This window comes from Watersipora subatra, chromosome 3 (assembly GCF_963576615.1).
Source record: "Watersipora subatra chromosome 3, tzWatSuba1.1, whole genome shotgun sequence".
Lineage (NCBI taxonomy): Eukaryota > Metazoa > Bryozoa > Gymnolaemata > Cheilostomatida > Watersiporidae > Watersipora > Watersipora subatra.
In genome coordinates, this window is record NC_088710.1 from 75,273,724 (window position 1) to 75,301,362 (window position 27,639).

At 36.1% G+C, this 27,639-nt stretch overlaps 2 protein-coding genes and 1 long non-coding RNA gene across 3 annotated transcripts in view; 1 reads left to right on the forward strand and 2 right to left on the reverse strand.

Annotated features, from left to right (window-relative positions):
- Positions 1–1,549, reverse strand: LOC137390988 (poly(A) RNA polymerase GLD2-A-like). The gene is made up of 3 exons (XM_068077302.1): positions 1,446–1,549; positions 807–982; positions 1–318 (listed from the first exon to the last, which is right to left on the reverse strand). The coding sequence occupies exons 1-3, from the start codon at positions 1,547–1,549 to the stop codon at positions 188–190; spliced, it is 411 nt and encodes a 136-aa protein (XP_067933403.1). The 3' UTR covers positions 1–187.
- Positions 1,550–1,722: 173 nt separating this feature from the next.
- LOC137391907 (uncharacterized) lies at positions 1,723–3,275 on the reverse strand. The gene is made up of 3 exons (XR_010978185.1): positions 3,155–3,275; positions 2,076–2,152; positions 1,723–1,861 (listed from the first exon to the last, which is right to left on the reverse strand). It is a non-coding gene; the product is annotated as an uncharacterized lncRNA (long non-coding RNA).
- Positions 3,276–15,817: 12,542 nt separating this feature from the next.
- Positions 15,818–27,639, forward strand: part of LOC137392182 (regulator of nonsense transcripts 1-like) — a 47,219-nt gene continuing 35,397 nt past the window's right edge. The window contains exons 1-2 of the mRNA XM_068078823.1: positions 15,818–15,858; positions 20,657–20,864. Of these exons, the coding sequence (XP_067934924.1) occupies positions 20,688–20,864 (177 nt within the window). The 5' untranslated portion in view covers positions 15,818–15,858; positions 20,657–20,687. The remainder of the gene's footprint in view (positions 15,859–20,656; positions 20,865–27,639) is intronic.

Below are 27,639 nucleotides of genomic sequence, written 5' to 3' on the forward strand. Positions count from 1 at the left end.
GTTTTTTTTTAATGTATTTATAGCGGCAAGCGCCAAAAACTAAGATATGCACTAGCAGAGATTCATTGTAAAATGTTCTAATTACGAAAATATTATAAAAGTACAGTTAAAAACATGAAGATATTTAAAAGCAACTAATAAATTTTTTAAAGCTAAGAATGTTGGCACGATTCGAAACTTTAAGATTTCAGTTAAAAATGGAGAAAGGGTTATGGGATGTAGTCAGCTCATCATAAGCTTCCTTGAAGACTTTTTTAATTCCTTGGAAGACTTCAGGGTCATAAACACTTCGGCTAACGTTTGTTCTGTTGAACGGTTCTAAAAGAAAATTCTACTACACATTCAGATGTTAGAGATTGTTGCATAGTATGACAATATGATCAAACATATACATCCATACAATATGAGCAATCATATACTTCCATACAATGTGATCCAATCATATACTTCCATACAATATGATCCAATCATATACATCCATACAATATGATCCAATCATATACATCCATACAATATGATCCAATCATATACATCCATACAATATGATCCAATCATATACATCCATACAATATGAGCCGATCATATACATCCATACAATATGAGCCGATCATATACATCCATACAATTAAGAAACAAATGAATCGCGGTAGAAATAAAAGATAGTCAACAAGAGAGTGAGAGTGACAGTGAATAATCAGCTGACCAGGTAGTTAATAAAACCTGGCTAACCTTCTGATAGCGTGCAGAGTGTGAACAACTCTCAAATAAGTAAAAACTAAAGAAGCTAGGAACCCGCTCATACGAACCTTCGATGAACATATAGGCGTTGTCATAGGTATAAGATGGGGTCTGAGCATCCATTTCCCTGTCTGCCCCGTGTAATCCACCATATTGAGACATTCTTTGCTGAGCCTGCTCCCATTTGACTTTGTCTATAGGCAGTATCTGCCCTCGACGCACTGAGAGCACATCAAACTCAAATCTGCAACAATAGCATTGACTACTACTGACTCCAAAGCCTTGCTGATTCATAAATAACATTTGTTCAGCATCTAATATAGCTGGTGAGATGTACTCAGCCCCTACATTCAATTTCCGTAACAAAGCTAATGCGGAGCTTCAATATGGATAAAACCAGATAAGCTTTTTATGGCATGCAAAAACATGTAGAATAACATGCTATTTCCTAATATTTGTGACTGTACATAAATATGATAACATTGACTGCGTGTAACCAGTGAGCCATAATTATGAAATGTGCTTGTGAATGGAGGTTGGTTATACGGACATGCGCTGAAGAATGGTTATAGTAACATGCGCTAGAGAGTGGTTATAGTGACATGCGCTAGAGAGTGGTTATAATGACATGCGCTAGAGAGTGGTTATAATGACATGTGCTAGAGAGTGGTTATAGTGACACGTGCTGGAAATATCTGGTTACATACCTAAACTGGTGCACATAAAAGTAAAAGAAGCCAAGAAGCAGATCATAGAGGCTCATCATATTGAGTCGGTCTTTAGGAAAAGGCAGAAATGTTGGAAGATTCATGGCTAAAGTTGCAATGTCATCTGTGAAGTATTGCTGAAAAAGGAAAGGATGACATCGCAAGAATGATTTGAACATAACATATAGACAATGGATGAAAGGGATTCATTCGATGGACTTAAAATAAATTGAAACTAACCGGGTAAGCTTGCTGGAGGCAAGGTAACACCGGGTATTCAAGACCTAACTGGAGGTATCCAATCACCATCAAAGTGAGGGCATAACTGCATATAGTCTTGTGTCTAGCCGAGTTTATATTCCTACTCTTAGCCCACTTTTTGATGAAAAGTATGAGGGGCTTGACTCTCCAGTCAACTGCAAAATAGATGAAGAATATATTCAAAGTTATCCTCTCTGTTGTCTTCAACAATACTAACTACATTCATAATAAAATATTAAAATTACAACTACTATTATATTGAATAGTATTTGTATTTATAGGGATACAAATATTAGGCATCATGAAATATAATAGAAAATAAAGAACAGGCTTATAAAGTTAGAAGAGAACGGGATAGCAAACACTCACAGTTGGCGTAACACGTGAGCAGATGTGAATTCCTGATACCCACTTTGTTGTTGATGTTTAGATCACAGACGATGGTTCTACAAAGTACATGTATATGACGCTTGACAGCTGCCAGCCATGAACAACAGCCAACTGGCAACTCAATAAGACTAGTAGCATGAAAACTAGATTATAATTAAAAGGCAGAGTTTAAAAATAGGTCAAATGATACGACGTCTTTCATAACCAGGCTATGCATTCGCTGATCATGCATGCGCATACTATTGTAAACAATATTAAACATAATTAATGTTTATTATAAAATATAACAAAGATATTATAAGTGTACAAATACAAAAACCTACTCTAAGAAACAGAATTCATAGATCGTACACGATGTCTGGTGTTACAATCTTTAAGCTGAACTCACTGGATGCAATGAAAAGTTGGGGTAAAAAAAAGCAGAATAGAGTGGGCCGCAGCGACAACGAAACAGTCTAGTGCTCTAGTCTCAAAACTCAATTACAAATATAGTTTGTCAGTGTACACAGAGTACGGTGAACACAGTATATGCACCAGCGACTATAGTGGGGTAAACATGAGAATTAATTCATTGTCATTAGAAGCTTCCATGCTGATAACAGCATGTTTTGGCAAACTCTCTGGTACAGGTTTCAGTTATTGGATAAACAACATGAGGATTAATATTACACTGTCAACAGAACAGGAACTTTAATAATAAGAAATATAGCATGAAGAATCACATGACATTAATAATTTCACTGGCAAGTAGTTGCAAAGAGCTGTAGCTGAATGTTACTATGAGTCCATAGAAGTACTACCATAGAAGTAATACCATAGACAAAATACTATAGAAGTAATACCATAGACAAAATACCATAGAAGTAATACCATTGACAAAATACCATAGAAGTAATACCATAGACAAAATACCATAGAAGTAATATCAATGTCTCATGTCTGTTTCTGTGAGCAGGCGATGTAATTAGAGAGTTCTACTTCGTGCTTTCCAAGAGAAAATACAGCAAGTAGGGTGCAATTGAAAGACTGCTCAGCAGTTATAATGTAGATATACTTACGTCTGTTCATCTGTGAAGATCAATATTGGCACAACTGCTGTGATCACTTGTACATTGCACCAACCTGTAAAGCAACCTTTAGGTTGTCATAAGGTCATTAACACGGCTATCTTTTGCCACCCTCATGAGGTGTAACTACATGTATGGTCTCTCATCACGCACCATTCACATAAGATGGAATCACACTAAGTTTTGGCTCATTGCCTACAAGCCTTCTCATCTGAGTAATACAGAGCAAACAAGTGTGCAAAACAAATGTACCTGCAGCCTTGAGAACTCCCTCGACAGCCCTAAGAACTCCGATAGCCTCGCTCCTGGTTACCTGAAAAATCTTGAGAAGTATCAATCAGTGGGAAAAATACATTAAATGCTGTAATAAAAAAAAGCCAAAAAATTGTGCTGGTTAATAAATGGAGTAAAGGAAATGGTAGAGTTGATACTAGCTCGTCTCTTGTGCAGTTTTAACTGCTCGCACGCTCAATTTGGAATAGATAGACCCTAGCATCAACAGCCCTTATTTACAGTTCCTTTAGCTGGGAGGATTCATTCGGATCGGGAGGATTCATTCGGATCGGGAGGATTCATTCAGATCGGGAGGATTCATTCAGATCGGGAGGATTCATTCGAATCGGGAGGATTCATTCAGATCGGGAGGATTCATTCGAATCGGGAGGATTCATTCAGATCGGGAGGATTCATTCAGATTGGGAGGATTACCGTAAAACCTCTATTTGAACGCCATGCCGCTTTATTTTTCAACTCATCCCCTATAATAGTGGTGGTCAAATAAAGGTGGCATTAAAATAGAGGCTGGCGTTCTATTTTTTAAATAGCTTGTCAGAATTTTGAAGATAAATTTAACCCTTTTACGGGCGAAACACATATCGCCTATATTTTGCGCTCTCCTAGGGCGGAGCGACATTAACCCTTTTGGATGCAATAAATCTGCTAACTTACCTCTAACTTGTCAAAGATCCCTTAATAAATATGCATTGAAAAGCTGAGAATTATCTCTACCAGTTGATATCTATTGCTTGCAATTAACCAGCAATGAAATTACTGTCTAGCCTATGCCCTGCTTTGCAAATTGTTGGAGCTTTCAACTTGTTAGTTCGTTCTAAATTTGAAGGCAAATTTTTATTTGACAACTGTATTTACCGATGTTGCATAAAAGGTTACCGCACTCATTGATATTTGCTAGTTTACAGCCAAAACTGGTTCTTCATGTGCATAAAAGGTTACTGCACACATTGATATCTGCTACAGTTTACAGCCAAAACCGGCTCTTCATGTGCATAAACGGTTACTGCACTCTTTGATATATGCTACTAGAGAGTTATAAGAGTCGACTCATTGTAAGCCGTGTTCAGATAACTTCAAAGATGATATCAAATAATATGCTACAAGTCTGCAAATTTATAAGTTATATAGTAATATTCTATCCGGTGCTACAAAGATATATATTCAATAACGAGTGACATAAACGAGCCATACTTAAAATACATGCAGAAACAAAAATTAATATTATTGAAACAAAAATATTTGGATTGTTTGCTCGGTCATTTGCGCTCTGGTTGTTGCTTCCGATGGAATGAAAATCTTCTGGCTGTTCAACGCCTTCCACAATGACCTCTAACCTCAACTTTTCTGAACTGCTGAACTAGTTGATATTAGCGTATAAACAATTTTTTGAGCAGAGCAAAACCTTCACACATTGCATTTCGCACAGATGATAAATTTTTAGCCACATGGGTGCTAAGCACAACTTGCAGCCTAAAACTAGTTACGGTATTCATATACCATTGTAAATGAAAACCGTTTTGCACGTACATTGAAGTATCAAGACCATGTTAAACAAGGAGCTACTATTAGCCTGATACAGTTATTAATTATTTCTATGGCGTTGGTTGCAAAGTTTTAACGAAAAAAAAAACGCTAAGCTATAGAGTTAGAAAATGGACTTCACGACAAACAGAAACAACGAAAGAATAAATTGTTGTTGATGTAACCGAGTCATTATTAGTACGATTTTGTGTACACTTTTCTACTGATCAATTGATATTATGGGTTTGTAAAGATCAAAGAATGTCAAAGTGGCAGTCAAATAGGGGTGGAGTTCAATTAAAGGGTGACGCTCTATTTTTCAACTCTTCTATAGTGGCGATCAAATAGAAATGGCATTCAAATAAAGGTCGCGTTCAATTAGAGGTTCAATTTGAGTCTAAATAAAGCCGTGTAATGGAGGGTACCTCGTCATGGGACAGCATGAGGCATATATCCAGATCACCACCATCCGATTTGAAACCGAGCTCAGTCTTCGAAGATCCAATGACAAACAGGCCCATCAAATCTGTAGCTAGAAAAAAGTAGCCCAATATCTGATTTATCAAAAAACTGCGACAAACTGGACAATGTGATACAGACTAAATATAAATGCCTGTAGAACATGTGCTACATGAGACTATTTAAGGTAGTACATGCGCTATGTTAGATCATTCAAGGTATTACATGTGCTATGCGAGACCATTCAAAGTACTACATGTGCTATGTGAGACCATTCCAGGTATTACATGTGCTAAGTGAGACCATTCCAGGTATTACATGTGCTAAGTGAGACCATTCAAGGCATTGCATGCTGTACAGCGTTTCACCCATGTACGTAAAGAGCTTATAAGCGACACTTACCGAACGGGTACTGCAGATTAAACTGTACATGACCCTTAAGCAATTTTTCGAGCCGAGTTATGATACCCCAGCGGTTGATATACTCTTCACTGGGGACTCGTGATTCTAAATAATGGCTGATGATCTGTTCATCGCCACAGTTCTGCATCTGCAAAACCGTCAAGAAAGTGGCTAGTCCAGGAATATCCAGTGGCTGAACTAGAATACTCTAGTATGTGGCAGCGCTGAAAACACATTTTGAAAACTCGATGCCATTACAAGACTGCATAAATATACTTACTGGAGATGTGGAATGTTGTAACCTTTCCTGCACCTCTATGGTGAATGACTCTATGAGCGGTGAGAGAGGTGATGGTGGGGGAACATTCACACCAGCTAGAAGGGTCGGCTGGTGTAATCGCTCATCAACAGGTTGGTTGAATTGGCCTGTGTTCCATTGTAATCCATGTTGGTAGGGGTGGGAAGATGGAACTTGTAGCCACAGCACACACCTTTGCCCAACAGGCCCTCCTTCTCCATTCCTAGTGAGAAGATGACAATGTAATAGTCCAGTACTGGCTGACTACATTTACTAAGTCTGTGACAACTATGAAAAATAACAGCGAGCAGAGACTGATACTGATATATGAGTGGACCTGCACCCTCTTCTAACATTGCCTAACTAAGATAACCGATAAAACTTGGTAGAGCAAAATGCTAGAGAACCTTGGAGGTGAAAAAGCGCCAGCTTTGAAATGATCGCTGTTGCATCAGAGTCATGAAGATATAGAATCAAGTAGAGATAGCTGATAAGATTCATGTCAGGCAGCTATGCCTAACACCTCCGGCTACCTGATAAGTGAAAACATACTTCATTACATACCTCATCTCTGTTTCCGTTCTGCTCGCTTTCTGATATACTCTAGCCATAGTATCAAATGCTGTAATCACAACTGCTGTATGCGTTGAGCCTGACTGCCCCACTAGATCCATAGACATATATTATTAGATCATCAAATCATGCAAGCCATATAATCACACCAAATTGTTTACAATAATGGTGATAAGAAGGTAGCTTGAAATCAAATGATTATGCAGAATAAACCAGACTTAACTTGCTTCATCAAAATTTTGGTAAGAAATTTCACGAAACCAACGCATACTTGAAAGTAATGCAAAGCTGGTTTACAGAAAGTGGCAGTTTTAATAAGTAGGAACTTGCGATGATGCTAGGCTGAAGGTAAAATATCGCACAAAACCTGATATTTGAAAAGAGCTATGAAAATTACTTTCAAGGTAAATATATACCCTAGCAGTCAGGCGATGAAGAAACAAATGTTACAACACTCCGTTTTCTAAGAAACGATTCTTGATTAGATTACTATATGCATGTTCAAAAACCTCGTCTGGAATAACCTCTCCTAGAGGGTGCTGTCATAATCAGTGTTGAAAAGCAGCCCCGGTATGCGTTGTTATACAAAACACACCTGAAAAAATTGAGCCGCGAGAACATAGATAAGCAGCAGCGCAAGTACACCAACTTGCGTACATACGCAAGTTGGAGGCTTCTCCAGTAGAACCACACGCTAGTTTGTTAAAATCATGGAAGTATTATTTTGAGAAGATAAATCCATTGATGTAATGATTTATTCAAAATGATTTGTAATGAAATGGAAGCTTATTATGTACCGTTTGAGCATACTTTACATTTCCTATTTAAATTATAAACTCTGAGCAAAGCGAGCAGAAACTCTGGGCAAAGCGAGCAGAAACTCTGGGCAAAGCGAGCAGAAACTTTAGTCAAAGCGAGCAGAAACTTTGGTCAAAGCGAGCAGAGTCCAAAACAACAAAGAATAGTAAATAGTGCAAGTCTCAGCAGATTTGGTATGATAGACGCCTTGATAAATTAAATATCAGGACAGCCTGTCAATTACTTATCGTTACTATCAATTATTCACTTAGTTTTGTGAGAGGCATGTTATGAACAAGACTCTCATGCCTGTGGAGGCAGTAAAGGTGCGGTAGTGAGGAGGTAAGAGTGATGATAGTTACTGAAAGCATGCTATGGCGTAAAGGACTGGAAAAGTGAGATAATCATGAGTGGAATGGCAAGCGAGCGGCTGAGCAGTTTGTGTGCTGACACTACACATATACATATACCTCTTCTAGGTGCTTGTATAGGTGTCAGACAAGTGTCAGATAATACTCCCACACTAGCGACAGTTGAAAGATTTGTGCAGTCGCAATTAGTGCTGAAGGAAACAGATTATGGAGAAGGCAAATCGACCCATGCTACACTTGATATTCACGGCACAGAGTTTTGATAATCACAGCCATGTCACTGAGAAGACAAAAACAAAGCCTGTGGTATACGTATTAGGACAAAGAAGGCTACACACAGTTGAGGGTGCATGGAGGATGATGTTAAACACGGTCTTGAGGAGACTTTAAAAAAGGGTAATCAAAAACAGCAAACACAGCCACACTGTCATTATCTGAAGAACGTATCAAACTTCAAACTGAAGATCAAAGCCAAAACTGAACTTGGACACATATCCATCTGGCAATCTTTGTAATGACCAGAATGAATATTTAACCAAAAACAGCAGAGCAGGGGTTAAAACGTTACGCATCCGATTGGTTCAATGGATTCGCGTACACTTGAATTTAGGAGATTCTAGCAAATAAACAGAGTTTAGGAAATGAATAAGGGATGGAGTGAACAGTTATTTGATTCTAGAGGTAGTCATATACATGTAGTTTATCTGTTTCTAGAGGTAGTCATATAGTTTATCTGTTTCTAGAGGTAGTCATATACATGTAGTTTATCTGTGTCGAGAGGTAGTCATATACATGTAGTTGATCTGTGTCCAGAGGTAGTCATATACATGTAGTTGATCTGTTTCTAGAGGTAGTCATATAGTTTATCTGTTTCTAGAGGTAGTCATATACATGTAGTTTATCTGTTTCTAGAGGTAGTCATATAGTTTATCTGTTTCTAGAGGTAGTCATATACATGTAGTTTATCTGTTTCTAGAGGTAGTCATATAGTTTATCTGTTTCTAGAGGTAGTCATATAGTATATGTTTCTAGAGGTAGCCATATAGTTAATCTGTTTCTAGAGGTAGTCATATAGTTTATGTTTCTAGAAGTAGTCATATAGTTTATCTGTTTCTAGAGGTAGTCATATAGTTTATCTGTTTCTAGAAGTAGTCATATAGTTTATCTGTTTCTAGAGGTAGTCATATAATTTATCTGTTTCTAAAGTTAGTCTCATAGCTTACCTACTCGGAGTGGTGATCTCATCGTTTATCCCCTTGAAATAGTTGTACAGCTTCTCTGCTGTACAACTATCGAGAAGCAAAAATCGGTGACAATATGAGACATCTACCAGATATTTTCACCTTTGCTAAACTACTGTATTCAAGTATTTTAGCTTTCCTTTTTGCCATATTTCTGTAGTTTCAAAGAAAGAATTTCTTGAACAAGGCATTTAATTAAGAACTTTTTTCAAGCTGACCATCTCAATACTAGCGCTAACTAGTTTGAGCAAGTTCTATGGAGAGCCTCATTGTAACAGTTTTCATATAGAAAGGTTTAGGTTTATACTCAGCAAAGATTGGTCAACTAGTGGCAAGTATAAGGTGGCACATGACGTTGAACCATGGCAGCACATTGGTTTCCTACACTCTTTCTTATCGACTGAACACATGTAATAGTGATTGCTTAAATTTTACTGCATACTGCTAGAATACACGCCAACATGGTGAAGTCAGTATTAGTGTTGGTATTTCTACTATTACTATGTTAGTGTTTATTTTACTACAACAGCTTGCAAAGATTATTTGCCAATAAATTCCATGATTTTCAATAAAAATCCCAATTGGATGTCAACTACTGTTTAATGCAAACCATGCAAGTGCTAACAACTATACTATTACAGTAACACCTTGAGATACCAGTGTCCCGACATACAAAGGTGCTGCTGTGGTGGACGCCCGGCCAATACTTTACACTTCTTGTAAATATTTTATTGTATGCTTGTATATATATTTTATATGTCTGTAAATATTTTTATTATATGCGTTGTCTTTTTTTTATTATAGCCTTGTTACTCGTTATGTTATCAATTATCGTCGTTTATGTTGTCATATCAACGCGCTAATTATTCACATTGTTAGCCGGTGTTTTTAATCGGTCCCGTTAGCCGGAACGGGCGATTTTATTGTATATAAGGGAGCAACGCTCACTTAGTAGAGCAGAGCAAATGGCCGAACGCTCCTCGGCTAGTGAATTTCCTTCGCTAATAAAACATTGAAAGAAATCACACGCAATTTATTTCTGTTTGAAATAATCTAGATCGTGCCAAGTAAAGGCCGGCAAACTCCTTTACACTGCTAAGGTGTTTATATGTGAAATAAATAGCAAATAATGCCTAAATAGTCTGTTTTGCTACAATATTACAATGAAAAGTGATTTGATACCGATACAATTTTCACGAACTGAGAAAACAAACTAAATTCATGAATATGTTGAATTAATGCAATGTACATGGAAGTGTGTGTATAAAAAGGTTATCGTTGTAACAGTAGATATCCATCAAAACTTGGAATACAACGATACCGGGCCATCTCGAAAATGAGATATCGGACTGTTTTTGTCTGATACTTTGTCTGACTGAACACAGAGAGAGAGAATGCAACTCCTACTTGAGATAATACAGCTGTCCATGTGTAAAAATTTAAATGTAGCGATAGCCATAAGGAAGAACTGAAAATTGAAGCTGGTAACGGAACTATTGAAAAGTCGCATTTGCAAATCACAAATAGGTAACGAATTTTGAAACAGCTTTAAAAAAAATACAAACACAAAATATAATATTAATAAGAAAGAGTGCACCCCCATTTAGCTTGTAACATACAATCACGATAAGGATAGCGCAGATAAAATAAATGAGATTGATAAGAACAGCCTAGCCATGTGGTTAGGTACGCGTGTTTGCCAAATTGCGATTGCAATTGTCGTGAGTTCAAATCTTGTTTGACACAGATTTTTTATTGCTAGATTTTAATAGGTATCTCTGGACACTGGGATAAGAATAGAACGAAAAACACTGAGATTTGTATATTAGCTGTGCCTTCCGGCACAGCTAATATACAGTGAAACATGGATAACTCGCCCACGGATAGCTCGAACACATGGTTAATTTGAACGGTTTCTTTGGTCCGTTCCCACGTAATGATAAATTGCTATAGATAACTCGAACTGTTTTTTCCCAACGGCTACCGAAACGGTTGTTATCGCTTTAGAAAATCATTTTATTCCAAGCCATAGAGGTAAACCTCAACTTTTCGTAATTCATAAGCGTCGTTATTACCACCCTCAGCAAAATATTTTTGTCAACGACTTTTCTAAAGGTTTGGTGAAATTTGATTTATACCAAACATCCGCTTAGCGATCGCCCTTCGGAAGCAAAGTAAAGTGAGGTAATCTTTGCATAAACTTCAAGAAAAATCGGCAAAATTGATTGTGGGTAAAACGCTCAAAAGAAAAAGATGTCTTTTCTTTTGAGCATTTCAACAACGATCAAGTTTTGCCAATGTCAATCTAAAAAACGTTCTGGCAATAACATCACCTCAAACAACAAACCAATCTCAAGTGATAGAAAAATCTCTATACTTTTTGATAAAAACGTTTTAAACTTTACATTAGAAGCATTTAATTTGAAACAAGCCATTTGTGCTTTTGATTTATATTATAGTTTGTATATGTACATGTATCTACTAATAAATAAGTAAATACATGGACTTGTGACAGTGCTCTGATAACTTGAATGCTCTGATAATTCGAACACTTTCGCTCGGTCCCGTGAAGTTCGAATTATCCATGTTTGACTGTATATATAAATCTATTGCCCGGCTATTAAATATCAGCTTATAAATAATGAGAAGCGATGAGAGTTGTCTATCACTTGCTATTAGCCTGGCACACTGCCGATGGAAAATGGTACATATTAGAAATCAGCTTATAAACAATGAGAGTTGCCTACTACTTGTTCACCTACCACTATTAGCCTGGCACATTGCCAATGGAAAGTTCCAGTAAGCTAGTTAATAAGCGCTAGGCTTATGATGACGGTACGTCATGACGTTGCTTAAGCATCGTCCAGCTACGCTATTCTAATAATAGCTATAGCTGGAGAGACACACACACACTTTCATATTTATATACAGTAATACTTCAACTTACGAGTGCTCCAACGTACAAGAAACTTGAGATACGAGCCAGCTTTCAAGCACGTTTTAGCACTAACATACGAGCCATGTTTGAGATACGAGCACTTGAGTCAGTTGCCAAGTATGCCGGAGGTGTTTTATGAGAACAGCATCACTATGTATTTTTCAACTGCTCAGGTTATACTGTTGTACCATGTTTTTGTGCACGATTTTCTGTGCAGAATTATGTGAATTAAAAGTACTGTGCGTAGACCGAAAGTTTGCCAGTAAAATGAAAGATATTACAAAGAAAAAGCAAATGATAACAGTCGATATTAAACGGAAAAATATTGAAAAATATGCGAAATGTGTATGCGTGATTCAGCTAGCTCGGCAATATGACAGAAATACATTCATAATTATCAAACAGAAGGATTATATTCAGGGCATTTAGTTCGCAAAAGGACTAACCATAGTTTCTAAACGGTGCAGCGATCTTCACGACCGCTGATGGCATTGGACAAACAATTGGCCGGTGACAGCGTAACTGAAACGATGCTATGTGAAAAGGCCGGCGCTATCTATCCAAACTGTTTAATAGACATTCGTACAAGTTGGCTAGTGGTCGTGCGTTAACCATTTGTGGCGACACCTGTGTTCGTCCTAATCGCAACATGTTGCAAGGGCGACAAAGGCAAACGTCCTTAGATAGGTTTATCTTAAAACGGCCGGCTAGTTGTGAAAGCGAAAAAAAGGAAACATTTCTCGCTAACCAGCGAGAAATTTCAAACTAGGAACGCCGAAGAAATTTTAATTACGTTTAGTTGAAAATGAGAGTTTGCTTTTTGGTTTGCTTCTAAGTTTGTCTTTTAACACTTTGATAAAATCCAAATTTACCAAAGTCACCTGTTGTAACGAAGGATAACTTATATCTCCCTCCCTGGCAAATGCGAGTGTTAACTGCTATTGTATGTATTTAATTTTACATTTTAATTAAACACATTTCCTTGCATTGTTTTTTATTTGTTGCTTTTTGAAAACATGTACTATGTAAGGAGAATAACCAACATGTTCTTTCTGTTATAATATCTTGTTTTGAGTGTTTTATTTGCTTTTTTTAGAGTATGGAAACCAATCAATATATATTTAATTGTTCTATATATAAATGAATTGCACCAACATGCGAGTAAATTGACATACGAGCTCAGTCTCGGAACGCATTAAGCTCGTAAGTTGAAGTATGACTGTATGCATGTATAGATAGAAACAGAAAAACGGTAGAAATCCAAAATTTCAAATTTGGATGGTTTCCAAAATTTTAAAACTTGTAACACAGTAGCTCATTGTTTTCATATCCTTTTATTACTGCCAAGGCCTGGCAAGATAAAAAACAAAAATAAAAAAACTGTATTGAAGTTGCAAAATTTCAGGTAAACCTATCCGCATTGATCTTGTCAACTTGTATATCAAACTGCACATTATATGCCTCGCTCTGCGTTTTTATGTTAGTGAGTTTATATGTTATATTTTTTTTATGTTAGTGAGTTTATATGTTATATATGTTTGCATGTTAGTGAGTTTATATGTTACATGTATATATGTTTTTATGTTAGTGAGTTTATATGTTATATATGTTTGTATGTTAGTGAGTTTATATGTTATATATGTTTTATGTTAGTGAGTTTATATGTTATATATGTGTGTATGTTAGTGAGTTTATATGTTTGTATGTTAGTGAGTTTATGTGTTAGATATGTTTGTATGTTAGTGAGTTAAAATGCTGAAAATAAGATCCTAGACTCACCAGCTTTATTGCTATTATCCCAACTTTCCACATCTTCTGACACATAAATAAGGCTGTTGTAAACTATTCTTAGATTTTGTAACATGAAATAAACTTTTCATAGCTTCTAATCAAATGACACTTAAGAAATCTCCAAACAAGCACATTAAAACACATAAGTGCATCATATTTGATGCCTTCTGACTTTAAGACTGACAACGCAGTCTTAAAGTCAGAAGATCTTAAACCTGCAGGCTTGAAATGCTAAATTTTAAACACCTAAAATAGAAATTTAAACAGACTCATGAATAATGTTACCAAACCATAAAGATTATGCTTTGAATAAATGCTAACAAACACAACATATATCATTTACCGGTATAACCCTCAATGTATGTCTTCCTATCATCCTGCAGTGATATTCTATAACTATAGTATGAAGGTTTGGTTTATTAATATCTAATTTGTTACGCAAGCCGTGCTACCTTTGACATTTTTTATTATACACGTGTATAATAATTTTTGCGAATCAACAGTTAATTAGTGGAACTTGTTGTAATACTTGTATCTGCCCACTTATCGAGCATAAACACTGCTATTTATGTTTAGTGATTTTCCTTTGCTTTTGCTTCCAAAAAAAAGCTTAACTAGTAAGCTTTAACGAAGACATTTTTTCATAAAAAAAACTAGCACCTTTTGAATCAAGCGAAAATCTGTATTCTTGTACTGAACTGTCAAGACATCTACATATGGATAGAGATCAGGATGAGCAGGTGGCGTCTAGCAGGTCCAAGGTTGAGACAAGGCTCCCTCCCGTAGAGTCTAGCAGGTCATATCACAGAAACCAGTACCGCATGCTCTGTTAGCTTTGTCAGAGAACATCAAGCTAGTGAGAGGCGAGTCCAACAGGGGGTAGTATAGAAAATTATGTACAACGCATTTTCTTGACTTCAGTTGAGTAAAAAAATATTATTTCAACTCTTTCCATTTGGATTTATCAGATTATCGTATGATGAGAAGCATTAGACTCAACAGACTCTGTTGGTTTTAGCAGTTTGTAACAAGATCAGCTCACTCTCGCAAGTCATATCACAGGTTCTAGCAAAAGATAAAGGGTTGAATTTACCGCTTTTCTGTAAGTCTCAGCAGGTTGTATCATGGGCAGATTTGGGTGCAGTGCATTTATAGACTTCATCAGCTAATAATAAAATTTTGGAGCCAAACCCACGGAGTGAGATTTGTCTTTTTTAACTAGGAATCCGCTTTGAAACAACATTTTTTAAATTTGAGTTGCATGTTCTACTAATTATGCTACCCGTCTGCATGCTCTACCAATAATACTACCTATCTGCATGCTCTATCAATTATGCTACCAATCTGATAGTAGAATGTGATGCTAGTAGTCTACAACCGCCGTATTACATTATTGATAAAAATAAATGTATTTTCACCAAAAGAACGTTATAACTACATAGCAGAATTGTCAGAATAAAATTACAAAACCAATATATAGGTTATAAAACCTGTCACTTCTTACGATTCGTCATTTTGTCACTACCAACCGCAGTAATTATTTTTATTGTAGTCTCAAATCTTGTCGGCGTGATGAAGCAAGCGCAATGAATGCATACAGCTGTTACAACACAGTTTGCTTACTAAAGTAGTGAATATTTATTTTACAGTGTTTCAATAAAACATTCAAAACTTGTCGGCGAGCGGGACAACATAAGTTATCAAGAACCTACGGATTTACCATCAGTGGGGAAGACCCGTGACTCGGCTATCTATATCGCGATGACGAGCTTTGATTCGCATAGAAACTTTCGCGCTAATATAATTTTATAATTCTAGTTCACAAGCGCAATAAAAACACATCCGATGTCAATTAATCGATCTCGTTTGCAACGTTAAAAGAGGCTGTCCACTCTATGACTTATGGCGAACAGACGCTCTGCGTCTCTTATTTGATGACATCATAGAAACTTGAGGTGACGTTGCAAACCTTGTTGTACGCGTTGAGGAAAAGCTGGAAAAAGAAAAAGGTATAAACAATATTTAGTTACCATAAAGTAGTGAGGGCGAAATAGGTTGCTGTTCAACATAAATACTGCTAGGCTATTGAGGACTACCGTTTATTGTAGTGCAGAATTTCTATGTTAGAAACGTTTGCCAATCACTCAATTTTACCTCGCAGAACGTGTAACGGTTGGACCTTATAACGATCGCCATGCATTGTCATGTGTTCCGAGTGCAACGTTATTGCTCCTATAGCCGAAGGTTCTTTTTGTGTTTTTTTTTTCAATCCAATCAACGTAAAAACATTTTTGTTCGATCGTACCCTTACCTATAAAAATTTGGAGACTGATGTGAATAGAAGAGGTCTCCAGAAATACGTTGTCCATTTGTATGATTAATGGTAACATTAGTTTTTATCCAACGTTCAGACGGCTTTTTTCAAACCAATATCTGTTTCTGCTAATATAGTGTAAACTAAACCGATTGGTTTTATTTACGATGCGTTTAAATGGAGCACACACAATGAATTGAACTCGGAGCCTTCCAAAAGTCCAAATATTTTGTCGTGATCTTAACATTTGAATAATCAAAGTCTAAATTAAGCAGTGAAATATGAATTTTTGTTAACCCAAATAGAACATAGATTTTTATGGTATCAGAAACAATAGCTAAATTGACCAACCTAAGAAACACTAAATTCAGTTCTAAACACAAAAAACAGCAAAAATCTGACTAGGTTTGTGAGATAGACTAACAAATCAAAACTAGTTTGTGCACCTCGTTTCTAACTAATTTAGAGAAAAATATTCTCTATGGCTATTATTGTGTATGACTTTTGAACTGCATCATACATTCATAGAGATGTGATGCCATTACATTATAAAACTTAAATGTTTTTAACTGTAAGCTGTTAAATGTAGCGATTTACTTTTGTGTAGAAGTTACTGTTGTATAATAAACCCCTTCAAGTAATTAATTTAGGGCATTATGTCAATTGGCAGCTGTTGTTACCACAATTCTTTTATGAGTTTTAAGCACTGGTAGAAGAAATAATTGTCTGTATAGTTTTAGTCTTGACTAAAAAAATAGTCAGGTTTGTGAAAGTAGCCTAAATTACTGCCCCTTAATTACAGAGTGCAGTTAGTCATACAGTTGATGTTGTGTTTAAAGTTTTTATCAGTGAAGGTTTTTCGTTTTACTAATATTATACTTGATAGACACGGACTCTATTCAGTGATGTAAGACTGCAGACTCGTATTATGCTTGTTAATTTGCTCGTTAAATGTAATGGCAATTTATCTTAGTATAAAACTATTTTAAACGCTTTATGGATATGAAAAACGGTCAACATAGTTGAACGCTTGATAAACCTCTATTTATTGAGTTTACATAAATTTACTATTTTTGTGCTTTTAATAATTAGTTGAAAGTTGGTTAAAAACGATAACGGCCAAAGAAAGCAATTATGTTATTTGCTAGAGTGCACACATGACGGCTGGATTAGTTTTTTCTAACTTTTCTGTCAAGTTTCATTGTGCAGTTGTAAATAATATTGAAAATTACATCTGCAAGATTTAAAAGTCACGGTTAAACGCTGTTTAGCTACATGCTCTGTAAAATTTTTGCTACTTTTGATCTTTTGCGGTAATATATTTGTGAGTTATCCTTGGGACTGCCAGTACATCTATGACTAGAAATTCCACTGTCATACAGCCCACGACCAAAGTGATATTGGAAAAAAAGAAAGGGTACTGATGGTTGAGAAATGCAATATAAGCAGTCAAATGGCACTGCAGTGCAATAGGATAACTGCAATGGTTGCTGTAATGTACTGGGTGTGGGTGTTATTGTATACAACAAATAGCAATAATGAAAGGAAAAGATTATATGTTTAAATCTCTCCCCCTGCAATAGGAGAAATGCAATATTGGCCAATATTAGAAGTAAAATGCACTGCTATTATTAGAATAACCAATATTATTAATATAGTAATACTATAAAACCAATGCACAATTTTGTTTACATTTCAAAACGTCATAGCTAACAATATCAATAAGTTGTGATATTTATATAGATTTTTAGAAAATCTGTACTACATAGTCATTGTTCTGTAGTCATCCAAACTTATAATTAAATATTGTAATAATCTCATAAGAATCGTTAGAAAAAATATCATCGTGATTTCCTTTACTTACACTGCGTTGGACATCAGTTAGAATACCAAAGTACTCGAAAGTGTCTAAAATGTCAGTTACTTTGAAATCGGCAAAAATAAAACGATATCAGTACTCTTACGTTATTTACAGAAACCTTCGGCAATTCGACAATGCTATAGACTGCTGAAATGTGCACGTTATTTTTTCGTGAAATGCGCACAACTTAATCGTTCTATTCTCTGTCGCTCGGCGTTTCAATTTCCGGTCCTAACTTTGATAAAAGTAAGGCTTAGCAAGTTTTAATAACTATTTTCGGCCAAATAAATCTGTCTACTTGTGTATAATCCGTTCAGATGGGTAAGTTTTAAGATACTGTCGACACTTTTCAAAGACTTGGTAATATATTTGAATAGGTTTGTATGTGTTTTGTATCGTTATTATACTTAAACGACTCTACAAAACGATGGTTAAGTTTGTTGATGAGATCTCGAAACGAGGGTTTGCGGCGTTGTTGATGAATAGTTTTCGTAAGTTGTGTGCACATGCATTTATCATAAAAACTCTCAAACTTCGCTCCGCTTTGGTCCGCTCAAACTTAGTCCTTTTGGTCCTCTCAAACTTCGCTCCGCTTTGGTCGCTCCGCATTTGGTCGTGGGATTATATATGCCCGCATTTGTCTAAAGTCGCTGGAGATTGGCATTTGTGGTTTATTACTATTCTTTTTAGCAGTCTTTAAATGTAATATTTTATAGGGACTAAATCTGATCTTTCCTACTTAGCTTTGTATTGTGAATTTCAACACTTAGTTAAATAGTGAGTTCAACGCTAAGTTTACATTAAACAATGACGATGCTTGTTGATCATTATGTCGTGTAAGAAAGTTGATTTATTCTAAAGAAGAAATCTTTGACCTCTTTTTAGGCGAACAAGTGTCTGATATCCTTTGCCTTTTGTTGCAACGTATTGGAACAATTTTTTAGTTACAATGGCTATTCAAGGTGATAATGGCAAGGAAGTTTTTCTGTGTCATCATCAATCGTTTCAAGTGTGCTTACTATTTAAACTAAAGTTTGTCATATAACAACATTATGATTATTATATTCCTCACTACGTTAGTGGATATTTAGTGTGTATAATGTGGTTGAGTATTTGATATTGTGAATTGACATGATATTTTATTTGAAATTGATTAATTTAGCTCATAAGACAGATTTTTATTTGCTACTTGGTGGCAAATGTAGCTGACCATTCATTGATCCTTATAACTAGCTTTGGAATAATAGCTGCATTGGTTTATTATTACCATGGGCTGGTAATTGTTGATCCATCAAGAACTTAAAAAAGTGCTGGTGGAAGATAAACAAGATTACGGTTTATATTAGCGGATGGTCATTTAAAAAAAATTAGAACAAAAAGCAAGACCATTGTTGCATATTATTACAAATCTGTGGAGACTTGCGTGGAACATTCTATAAATCATGATCAAAATTATAAAAATGGCTATAAAAGCCTTTTAATAAGTTTTAAATAGTAGCATTCTAGCAGTGTTTAATAGGATAACATTGTATCATAATAGCTTCTTTTTCAACTGTGTTATTTTTGGAACAAAAGATACCAAAACATGTCATTCATCAGGAATCTCAATGCGCTTTTGCGTTTGAACTAATACAGACAGGTGCCTACATACAAAGTTATGTTCTGAAATTTGCTTTATATATTAAAACTTCTATATTGTAGTAAATATTCCAATAAGAATACACTGTAATTTGTTCTACAGTATGACAACCTACATGCTGTAGATGATTTTACATAGCAGTAGAAATGCATGCTACATAACTGTTAAAAGAACATTATTAAAATGAAAATGAATAGAAGACAGTCCGTATTGCTATTTGTAAAACACAATACGAGAAATGTATGTGTGGCTATACATGGATTTGGAGGTAGACGGTTTTCCTAGTGATATGTGACCTATCTTGCGCTAACACAAATTATAGAGAGTTTAAACTAACCTATTGTATGTGCTATTATTATTTTTATATGTTTTAGGTTTTATTTTTCATTTATCCCAGTCTTTTCACTTTCAAACGCATAACTAAAATATTTTGAAAAATTTCAAACTTCATATGCTAAAAAGCGCTTCAGGTATATCATTAAATATTTGCTCAAATTTTACATAGATCTCATTTTGTGAAATCTGTCTGCTTATGAAAGTTCAGAAGTTTGACTGCATTTGCAACTGCAGCGTATTGTTTTTAATTGAGCTAGTAGTTCGAAAAGGTTATGTTGTGGCTCGTACATGTATGCACACTTGCATGTTCTAGCCAATTTAATAATGTTACATATTAGCCCAAATTTGATTTTCATTTGTCTAGTTGTTATCATATGTGTTTCTTTCTTAACTAGTTAATTTGATGTATTTATTGTTCACACTTGTGTCAAGAAGCTAGGATTTGGCTTAAAAGCTTTTAGAAGCCTGTATATGTTAGTGATTTGACTTCATGAAGCTTTGTAATATTCAAAAAGCTACAGCTATGCTCAGCTACAGTGACATTGTTTTCGCTTTAGCGTTTTACAGGAACAACCGTCGTAAGAAACAGCCTAGGCATTCCTTGGATAGTTTAAGCCGATAGATTTCAATAGCTTGCATAAGACATGGTTTTTCTAGGGAAGAGTAGAGGCGGAGAGCAAGGGCCGCAATGAGTGTTGATGCGTATGGACCAAACTCTCAGTCCCTAACCTTCCTCGAGCCAGAACCTGGAGATTATATTGGAGCAGATACACAGGGAGATGACTATGATTTCACCGACTTCACAATACCATCTCAAACTCAATCACAAACCCAGGCATCTCAGGTTGATCAAGGACAAAGTCAGGCAAGTTGCGGTACTATTGCTGTATGTGTTCTGCAGTTAAGAGTCTGTGCCGTTGGTTTAGCCATTTGGCTCTAAAATGCATAATCTTTGGCCATTGGAAAAACTTGGAAACCATGAATTTATGAAAATTTACCATGACTTTTAGTTATGAAGTGTATGAAACTATGGAGTGTATGAAGCTTTGGAGTGTATGAAGCTTTGGAGTGTATGAAGCTATGGAGTGTATGAAACTATGGAGTGTATGAAGCTATGAAGTGTATAAAACTATGGAGTGTATGAAGCTATGGAGTGTATGAAGCTATGGAGTGTATGAAACTATGGAGTGTATGAAGCTATGGAGTGTATGAAGCTTTGGAGTGTATGAAGCTTTGGAGTGTATGAAGCTTTGGAGTGTATGAAGCTATGAAGTGAATGAAACTGTGGAGTGTATGAAACTATGGAGTGTATGAAGCTATGGAGTGTATGAAACTATGGAGTGTATGAAGCTATGGAGTGTATGAAACTATGAAGTGTATGAAACTATGGAGTGTATGAAACTATGGAGTGTATGAAGCTATGGAGTGTATGAAACTATGGAGTGTATGAAACTATGGAGTGTATGAAACTATGGAGTGTATGAAACTATGGAGTGCATGAAGCTATGGAGTGTATGAAACTATGGAGTGTATGAAACTATGGAGTGTATGAAACTATGGAGTGTATGAAACTATGGAGTGTATGAAACTATGGAGTGTATGAAACTATGGAGTGTATGAAACTATGGAGTGCATGAAGCTATGGAGTGTATGAAACTATGGAGTGTATGAAACTATGGAGTGTATGAAACTATGGAGTGTATGAAACTATGGAGTGTATGAAGCTTTGGAGTGTATAAAACTATGGAGTGTATGAAGCTATGGAGTGTATGAAACTATGGAGTGTATGAAGCTTTGGAGTGTTTGAAACTATGGAGTGTATGAAGCTTTGGAGTGTATGAAACTATGGAGTGTATGAAGCTATGGAGTGTATGAAGCTATGGAGTGTATGAAACTATGGAGTGTATGAAGCTATGGAGTGTATGAAACTATGGAGTGTATGAAGCTTTGGAGTGTATGAAACTATGGAGTGTATGAAGCTTTGGAGTGTATGAAACTATGGAGTGTATGAAGCTATGGAGTGTATGAAGCTATGGAGTGTATGAAACTATGGAGTGTATGAAGCTATGGAGTGTATGAAACTATGGAGTGTATGAAGCTTTGGAGTGTATGAAACTATGGAGTGTATGAAGCTATGGAGTGTATGAAGCTATGGAGTGTATGAAACTGTGGAGTGTATGAAACTATGGAGTGTATGAAGCTATGGAGTGTATGAAACTATGGAGTGTATGAAACTATGGAGTGTATGAAGCTATGGAGTGTATGAAGCTATGGAGTGTATGAAACTATGGAGTGTATGAAACTATGGAGTGTATGAAACTATGGAGTGTATGAAGCTTTGGAGTGTATGAAGCTATGGAGTGTATGAAGCTATGGAGTGTATGAAGCTATGGAGTGTATGAAACTGTGGAGTGTATGAAACTATGGAGTGTATGAAGCTATGGAGTGTATGAAACTATGGAGTGTATGAAACTATGGAGTGTATGAAACTATGGAGTGTATGAAACTATGGAGTGTATAAAACTATGGAGTGTATGAAACTATGGAGTGTATGAAGCTATGGAGTGTATGAAACTATGGAGTGTATAAAGCTTTGGAGTGTATGAAACTATGGAGTGTATGAAACTATGGAGTGTATGAAACTATGGAGTGTATGAAGCTATGGAGTGTATGAAACTATGGAGTGTATGAAACTATGGAGTGTATGAAACTATGGAGTGTATGAAGCTATGGAGTGTATGAAACTATGGAGTGTATGAAGCTTTGGAGTGTATGAAACTATGGAGTGTATGAAACTATGGAGTGTATGAAGCTATGGAGTGTATGAAGCTATGGAGTGTATGAAGCTATGGAGTGTATGAAACTATGGAGTGTATGAAACTATGGAGTGTATGAAACTATGGAGTGTATGAAACTATGGAGTGTATGAAGCTATGGAGTGTATGAAGCTATGGAGTGCATGAAACTATGGAGTGTATGAAACTATGGAGTGTATGAAGCTTTGGAGTGTATAAAACTATGGAGTGTATGAAACTTTGGAGTGTATGAAACTATGGAGTGTATGAAGCTATGGAGTGTATGAAGCTATGTAGTGTATGAAACTATGGAGTGTATGAAACTATGAAGTGTATGAAGCTTTGGAGTGTATGAAGCTTTGGAGTGTATGAAGCTATGGAGTGTATGAAACTATGGAGTGTATGAAACTATGGAGTGTATGAAACTATGGAGTGTATGAAGCTATGGAGTGTATGAAGCTATGGAGTGTATGAAACTATGGAGTGTATGAAACTATGGAGTGTATGAAACTATGGAGTGTATGAAACTATGGAGTGTATGAAGCTATGGAGTGTATGAAGCTATGGAGTGTATGAAACTATGGAGTGTATGAAACTATGGAGTGTATGAAACTATGGAGTGTATGAAACTATGGAGTGTATGAAGCTATGGAGTGCATGAAACTGTGGAGTGTATGAAACTATGGAGTGTATGAAGCTATGGAGTGTATGAAACTATGGAGTGTATGAAACTATGGAGTGTATGAAGCTATGGAGTGCATGAAACTATGGAGTGTATGAAACTATGGAGTGTATGAAGCTTTGGAGTGTATAAAACTATGGAGTGTATGAAACTTTGGAGTGTATGAAACTATGGAGTGTATGAAGCTATGGAGTGTATGAAGCTATGGAGTGTATGAAACTATGGAGTGTATGAAGCTTTGGAGTGTATAAAACTATGGAGTGTATGAAACTTTGGAGTGTATGAAACTATGGAGTGTATGAAGCTATGGAGTGTATGAAGCTATGGAGTGTATGAAACTATGGAGTGTATGAAGCTATGGAGTGTATGAAGCTATGGAGTGTATGAAACTATGGAGTGTATAAAACTATGGAGTGTATGAAGCTTTGGAGTGTATGAAACTATGGAGTGTATGAAACTGTGGAGTGTATGAAACTATGGAGTGTATGAAACTATGGAGTGTATGAAGCTATGGAGTGTATGAAACTATGGAGTGTATGAAACTATGGAGTGTATGAAGCTATGGAGTGTATGAAACTATGGAGTGTATGAAACTGTGGAGTGTATGAAACTATGGAGTGTATGAAACTATGGAGTGTATGAAGCTATGGAGTGTATGAAACTATGGAGTGTATGAAACTATGGAGTGTATGAAGCTATGGAGTGTATGAAACTATGGAGTGTATGAAACTATGGAGTGTATGAAACTATGGAGTGTATGAAACTATGAAGTGTATAAAACTATGGAGTGTATGAAACTATGGAGTGTATGAAACTATGGAGTGTATGAAGCTTTGGAGTGTATAAAACTATGGAGTGTATGAAACTTTGGAGTGTATGAAACTATGGAGTGTATGAAACTATGGAGTGTATGAAACTATGGAGTGTATGAAGCTATGGAGTGTATGAAACTTTGGAGTGTATGAAACTATGGAGTGTATGAAGCTATGGAGTGTATGAAACTATGGAGTGTATGAAACTATGGAGTGTATGAAACTATGGAGTGTATGAAACTATGAAGTGTATGAAACTATGGAGTGTATGAAACTATGGAGTGTATGAAGCTTTGGAGTGTATAAAACTATGGAGTGTATGAAACTTTGGAGTGTATGAAACTATGGAGTGTATGAAACTATGGAGTGTATGAAACTATGGAGTGTATGAAGCTATGGAGTGTATGAAGCTTTGGAGTGTATGAAGCTATGGAGTGTATGAAACTATGGAGTGTATGAAACTATGAAGTGTATGAAGCTTTGGAGTGTATGAAGCTTTGGAGTGTATGAAGCTATGGAGTGTATGAAACTATGGAGTGTATGAAACTATGGAGTGTATGGAACTTTGGAGTGTATGGAACTTTGGAGTGTATGAAACTATGGAGTGTATGAAACTATGGAGTGTATGAAACTATGGAGTGTATGAAACTATGGAGTGTATGAAACTGTGGAGTGTATGAAACTATGGAGTGTATGAAACTATGGAGTGTATGAAACTATGGAGTGTATGAAACTATGGAGTGTATGAAACTATGGAGTGTATGAAACTATGGAGTGTATGAAACTGTGGAGTGTATGAAACTATGTAGTGTATGAAACTATGGAGTGTATGAAGCTATGGAGTGTATGAAGCTATGGAGTGTATGAAACTATGGAGTGTATGAAACTATGGAGTGTATGAAACTGTGGAGTGTATGAAACTATGGAGTGTATGAAACTATGGAGTGTATGAAACTATGGAGTGTATGAAACTATGGAGTGTATGGAACTTTGGAGTGTATGAAACTTTGGAGTGTATGAAACTATGGAGTGTATGAAACTATGAAGTGTATGAAACTATGGAGTGTATGAAGCTATGGAGTGTATGAAACTATGGAGTGTATGAAACTATGACGTGTATGAAGCTATGGAGTGTATGAAACTATGGAGTGTATGAAGCTATGGAGTGTATGAAACTATGGAGTGTATGAAACTGTGGAGTGTATGAAACTATGGAGTGTATGAAGCTATGGAGTGTATGAAACTATGGAGTGTATGAAACTATGGAGTGTATGAAACTATGGAGTGTATGAAACTATGGAGTGTATGAAGCTATGGAGTGTATGAAACTATGGAGTGTATGAAGCTATGGAGTGTATGAAGCTATGGAGTGTATGAAACTATGGAGTGTATGAAGCTATGGAGTGTATGAAGCTATGGAGTGTATGAAACTATGGAGTGTATGAAACTATGGAGTCTATGAAACTATGGAGTGTATGAAGCTATGGAGTGTATGAAACTATGGAGTGTATGAAACTATGGAGTGTATGAAACTATGGAGTGTATGAAACTATGGAGTGTATGAAACTGTGGAGTGTATGAAACTATGAAGTGTATGAAACTATGGAGTGTATGAAACTATGGAGTGTATGAAGCTATGGAGTGTATGAAACTATGGAGTGTATAAAACTATGGAGTGTATGAAGCTATGGAGTGTATGAAACTATGGAGTGTATAAAACTATGGAGTGTATGAAGCTTTGGAGTGTATGAAACTATGGAGTGTATGAAACTGTGGAGTGTATGAAACTATGGAGTGTATGAAACTATGGAGTGTATGAAGCTATGGAGTGTATGAAACTATGGAGTGTATGAAACTATGGAGTGTATGAAGCTATGGAGTGTATGAAACTATGGAGTGTATGAAACTGTGGAGTGTATGAAACTATGGAGTGTATGAAACTATGGAGTGTATGAAGCTATGGAGTGTATGAAACTATGGAGTGTATGAAACTATGGAGTGTATGAAGCTATGGAGTGTATGAAACTATGGAGTGTATGAAACTATGGAGTGTATGAAACTATGGAGTGTATGAAACTATGAAGTGTATAAAACTATGGAGTGTATGAAGCTTTGGAGTGTATGAAACTATGAGATGTATGAAGCTATGGAGTGTATGAAACTATGGAGTGTATGAAACTATGGAGTGTATGAAACTGTGGAGTGTATGAAACTGTGGAGTGTATGAAACTGTGGAGTGTATGAAACTGTGGAGTGTATGAAACTATGGAGTGTATGAAACTATGGAGTGTATGAAACTATGGAGTGTATGAAACTATGGAGTGTATGAAACTGTGGAGTGTATGAAACTATGGAGTGTATGAAACTATGGAGTGTATGAAACTATGGAGTGTATGAAACTATGGAGTGTATGAAACTATGGAGTGTATGAAGCTATAGAGTGTATGAAGCTATGGAGTGTATGAAACTATGGAGTGTATGAAACTATGACGTGTATGAAACTTTGGAGTGTATGAAACTATGGAGTGTATGAAACTATGGAGTGTATGAAACTATGGAGTGTATGAAGCTATGGAGTGTATGAAACTATGGAGTGTATGAAACTATGGAGTGTATGAAACTATGGAGTGTATGAAGCTATGGAGTGTATGAAACTATGGAGTGTATGAAACTATGGAGTGTATGAAGCTTTGGAGTGTATGAAGCTTTGGAGTGTATGAAGCTATGGAGTGTATGAAACTATGGAGTGTATGAAACTATGGAGTGTATGAAACTATGGAGTGTATGAAACTATGGAGTGTATGAAACTATGGAGTGTATGAAACTATGGAGTGTATGAAGCTATGGAGTGTATGAAGCTATGGAGTGTATGAAACTATGGAGTGTATGAAGCTATGGAGTGTATGAAGCTATGGAGTGTATGAAGCTATGGAGTGTATGAAACTATGGAGTGTATAAAACTATGGAGTGTATAAAACTATGGAGTGTATGAAACTATGGAGTGTATGAAGCTTTGGAGTGTATGAAGCTATGGAGTGTATGAAGCTATGGAGTGTATGAAGCTATGGAGTGTATGAAGCTATGGAGTGTATAAAACTATGGAGTGTATGAAACTATGACGTGTATGAAACTATGGAGTGTATGAAACTATGGAGTGTATGAAACTATGGAGTGTATGAAGCTATGGAGTGTATAAAACTATGGAGCTAATTTGGTTGGCAATTCTGCAGCCAAGACATAGGTGCCGTTTAAAGTATAATTTTATTTTAGAGACTGAGTACTCGTAGTAGAGACTGAGTACTTGTAGTAGAGACTGAGTACTCGTAGTAGAGACTGAGTACTCGTAGAGAC

Coding starts and splice junctions, on each gene's coding strand:
- LOC137390988 (XM_068077302.1), bottom strand. CDS start 1,549: ATGAATCTTCCAACATTTCTGCCTTTTCCTAAAGACCGACTCAATATG. Junction 983..1,445: donor TTTTATGTGCACCAGTTTAG/GTATGTAACCAG, acceptor CTATTGTTGCAG/ATTTGAGTTTGATGTGCTCT. Junction 319..806: donor CGCCTATATGTTCATCGAAG/GTTCGTATGAGC, acceptor ATTTTCTTTTAG/AACCGTTCAACAGAACAAAC.